This window comes from Vollenhovia emeryi, unplaced genomic scaffold (genome assembly GCF_000949405.1).
Source record: "Vollenhovia emeryi isolate VEMERY1.0 unplaced genomic scaffold, V.emery_V1.0 DF939513.1, whole genome shotgun sequence".
In the NCBI taxonomy this organism is placed as follows: domain Eukaryota; kingdom Metazoa; phylum Arthropoda; class Insecta; order Hymenoptera; family Formicidae; genus Vollenhovia; species Vollenhovia emeryi.
Genome location: NW_011966853.1, coordinates 31,663 through 36,488, shown reverse-complemented (window position 1 = coordinate 36,488; position 4,826 = coordinate 31,663). Strand labels below are relative to the sequence as shown.

The following is a 4,826-nucleotide window of genomic DNA, read 5'->3' as shown; positions in this document are numbered from 1 at the left end:
GGCGATCTGTAATATGACTGATGAAGTAATACATCACATTTAACTAGAACTGGTGGTTGTATCGAGGCCAGAATCAAATTTCCTGGCACTTAATAAGATGTGATAAGCAGTCACGTGGCATTAACGAGAGCATTTCGCGTGTAGGCATTGAGTTGTTTATATGTGTATGTGGAACAATAAAATGGTGTTGCGTCGTTGCTGTGACTTCCGTCGCGTGAATTGCGTCATTAAACTCCAAGTCCAGTCTACCTTGCGAACATGCACGTGATATGGAAAAAGAACTACCACTAAGTAATCGTGAGTCTTATAAAAACATTTATTTCTACATTGAGACATTGAAACATTTTACCGTTGAGACATTAAAACTTTTATTTGTGAGATTAATAATACTAGCCTTTTCAATATAAGTGACTCACATATTTATATATCTCTGAATCCAATTTTTTCTTATAAGAGGAAGAATAAATATTGGAATATTAATTTAAAACGCAAATATTGATAATAAGATATTTATTACAGAAATATTTTTTCATATCTTAATTAACAAAAGAAACATATACTTATATGAGTATCTATCAATGTCATTATTGCACTCGCATACACAGTGAATTTATATATAACTTTAATATTTTATGCGAATCGACAATTAAACTCAAAATACAACAAAAATATAACAAAAAATATTTAAAAATATAAAGAAAATTGAAAGGTAAAGAAAGTTTAATTGATCAATGAGGTATTATTAAAAATTTAATAGTAATAAAAAGAATAATGCTTTATGTGCTATACAGAAATACAATTTTATTCCACTTCTAAAAAAGGCATGTAAGTCGATTAGCTGTCTCGTTTGTGCGATACGACATGCTACAGTCGTGTTATTTGCAGCTGTCAAACCATGCGAAATCATAGAGATAGCAAATGGCGCGCGCGAAGGGCGCGCCTGTATTTAATAAAAAATCCAAAGATTTATATTTCTGCCAGTATAGAAAATTAAAAAATTACTTATAAATATTTTATATTTGTATGTAAATTTTTTAAAATTATTCTCCTTCTACGGGAAGAATATAAGTCAATCCTTACATTATTTGTATTATAATATTGATTTTATGTCAAGTTCTAATAATATAGTTCGGGATTTTACGATTTGAATCAAACACATCCTTTTTCGTAGATTTGTTATATTGAATCTAAATTCGTCAGTAAAATTGTTCTAGTTTCTAGCACAATTGTTCTAGTTCTAGCAAATTGTTCTAGTTCTAGCAAATCACAATTTCGAGAAAAATAGGATGGAAACTTCTAAAAAGGGGTGTTTTAGCAATATTTAGAGTTAGTAATATAATTTTGAAAGCAAACTAAATTAATTGGTCTACAAACTCTCAAGAGAATCGACGGTAACACGATTACACATTAACATAAAAGTCAAAAAAATTCAAGAAAATAAGTTATTTAAAAAATAGAGACAGTACATTGTGTAAGTGTTCCGACGACATTATACCGACGCTTACTAACCCATATATGTAGACTCATAATTAAACGATGAAGGATGAATGGTCCGTACATATTCGATCCTTTGCATTAGATCGAGAGATAAATATTTTCTATACTATCGTGCAGATTTTTATCAAAAAAATGCAAAATAGAACAAGTTTTATCATCAATAAGGGTTTTATTATGAGTGTGTGCGTGTGCGTCCCTAACGGAAAAAATACTCAAGTTTTGAGTGTTAACACTCGATTGTCCGAATTTACTCTCAACGTAAACATCCAGATTTAAATATTTACGCCCAAATTTGAGAGTTCAAATTCGGATAATCGAATGTTAACACTCAAAACTTGAGTGTTTTTCCGTAAGGGGTGTGGATGCGCCTATGGGTACGCGTGCGTAAAGAAAGTAATCCTGCTGACCAAATTGCTCCATCACATTAGCAATTCGCTTACAGAAATGGGTTGAGTTAGGTGCAGTTGTTCTTTTTAACTACATGATTTGTGTTAAAATAAAAAGAAATTATTATTTTAACACAAATCACTTTTCTTTATTAAAAATGTGTAAGAAACACCTAATCTGATTAGAGTTGCTTGATAAAATTTTTTTTGTCGGCCTTTAATATCAGCGAGAAAATTGTATTCAATATTATGAATAGAGAATAAATCTTTATGTTAGGATATGTAAACGCACCACAATGGTTCTGTTAGTCCCTAGATTCGCATTACGTTTAAGTTGGCAACTAGCCCTGTATTTTTTGTCTTTATGTTCCCCCCCTTCCCTTTTCTCTCTGTTCCCGCGCTTGTGTGTGCATAGCCCAGCCAAATAAAGCTACGTCTTTCTAAGAGTATCATTCTTGTACAATTGCCTATAAATCACCTAAATCATCAGGTTATGGGCCCAGGGCCCACGCGATATCTTTGGTAAAAAATAGTGGCAAAACGTCACGTGTACACTCACAAAGACTCTGAGCAGTCAACGTTAAAAATACGCCTTTGGAGGTTACACGTGAAGAAAGACGCACACGAGGTCGGTATATCTTATCGTCACGATGGCTCAACAGAATAACTATCCGGCGATAGAGAAGCTTATAATAGGCCGAGAGAATTACAACGCGTGGAAATTCGCAATGCAGGCATGCCTCGAACTTAAAGATTTGTGGGGCTGCGTTACGGGCGAAGAAGCATATACTACAGACATAAAAAAAGTAACCCGTGCACGTGCAAAAATAATTCTATCCGTAGACACTGCAAATTTTGCCTACATCAGGGACACGAAAACTGCGAAGGAAGCGTGGAAGAAGCTCGAACAAACATTCGAAGATACGGGACTCACGCGAAAAGTAGGTCTTCTACGAAAGCTAGTGACCACGCAGCTGAACAAGAGTAACTCCGTCGAAGAATACGTGAACACCATCATGACGACTGCACAAAGTCTCAACCAACTAGGATTCCAGGTAGAGGACGAGTGGGTAGGCACACTTCTCCTTGCGGGCTTACCAGAAGATTATCGCCCGATGATTATGGCATTGGAAAATTCCGGCGCATCGATAACAGGTGACTTCGCTAAAGTAAAATTACTGCAAGAAATAAAGACGCAAGTAAGTACAAAAAACTCAGAAAGCGATTCGGCTTTATATTCAAAATCCGGCGACAAATCGTCTAGAAATACGCAGAGAACGAAGTGTTATTCGTGCAACCGTTACGGTCATATATCTAAATATTGCAGAAATAAGAAGAACGCGCCCAATACGTCAACAAATAAGGATTCAACAAATAAGGATTCGTCAAAAAAGGCATTCGCGGCTCTCCATTCGTCAGCAATTAAAGGCAACGCGGAATGGTTTATAGATTCAGGCGCATCATCTTACATGACGAACAATATTAAAATATTGCAAAATGTTCAAGAGAAACAATGTTCAACGATAACCATCGCAAATAATACCGAACTAGTAAGCGGCGCGGTCGGTAAAGTAAATCTTAACGTGATAACGAACAATAAGTCAGACAGTATTGAAGCTAAAGATGTTCTATATGTGTCAGGATTAACCGCAAACTTATTATCGGTTAGTAGAATACAGTAAACCCTCGTTAACACGAACTCGGTTAACACGAACTGAAATTTGGGTCCCGGCAGAGTTGTACAGGTTCTTATGGACCTTTCCCCCGGTTAACGCGAAATTCGGTTAACACGAACTTCGAACTACCTTTTGGTCCCTCCAGAAGAAATTCCTCGGTTAACGCGAATCGCGTATGAGTATCGAGTTGTACGTAAACAATGTTATATTGAGATCTACATGTATATTATGAACTCCTTTGTCTCTATTATTTTTTCTTACTTATCCTTTATCTAACTAGTTATTTATTCGCTAGACACAGAGTGATTAGTTGTGTTTCTGCTTCCATAACAGTTTGACGTGCCTAATTTTAACGTAGGTAATTTCCTTTACCATTTATTATATTTTTATGCTGTAAGTAATTTATGCTGTAAAAGTCTCGATCTATGCATTCAATTGATATAAATGCGAAGGTAAGAAAAGAATAAGTTATAATAATAATTAATACATAGCACACAGATATGTAAATTGTATAAATATTATATCTATTCAGGATTACTGTACATTCAATGAATTTGTTGAAATCGATGATGATATTGCCATATGTAATGAACAAGGAGAAAACATTCCAGACTTAACTGATGAACAAGAAAAACAAGAAGAAGAGATAGAAAAACCTAGTCGTTCTGCTGTTATGTCAGCATTTCAGACATTAAGAGATTATGTAGCTACAAATAATGTGTTTAATCAGTTTGTTGATTACTTACAGATTGTAAGTTTTGAATATTCGCTAAATAATCCAGTTACAACTCGACAAAAAACAATTACAGATTATTTTTCATCGAAATAATTAAATGTAAAACTTAACTGCAGAGCGGTCTTTTATATATGGACAGATCAGCGTAAATAGTATAATGTAATTCAATTCTTTATATTTATTTTTAATTTTAAATGTAAAAGATGTTATTCTTAAATAACTATATAAATAATAATGAATATATCATATGCAACACAATCCACTAAATTTAGTTGACCTCGTTAACACGAACAAATTCGTGTTAACGAGGGGCCAGATTTCCTCGTTAACACGAACACTCGGTTAACACGAACTCAAATTGCGGTCCCTTCGAGTTCGTGTTAACGAGGGTTTACTGTAGTAAAAAATGGACACAAGGTAACATTTAATGCAGATGGTTGTAAGATAACAGATACGCGCGGCAACGTTGTGGCTACTGCGACTGAAAATGAAGGTATTTACAAGTTAGATCAAGCAAGAGAATGGGCATGC

General features: G+C 34.5%; 1 protein-coding gene across 1 annotated transcript; it reads left to right on the top strand.

Moving 5' to 3' along the window:
* The first annotated feature begins 1,732 nt into the window (after positions 1-1,732).
* Positions 1,733-3,292, top strand: LOC105557351. The gene is made up of 2 exons (XM_012004567.1): positions 1,733-3,082; positions 3,211-3,292. The coding sequence occupies exons 1-2, from the start codon at positions 2,534-2,536 to the stop codon at positions 3,214-3,216; spliced, it is 555 nt and encodes a 184-aa protein (XP_011859957.1). The 5' UTR covers positions 1,733-2,533; the 3' UTR covers positions 3,217-3,292.
* The last annotated feature ends 1,534 nt before the right edge of the window (positions 3,293-4,826 follow it).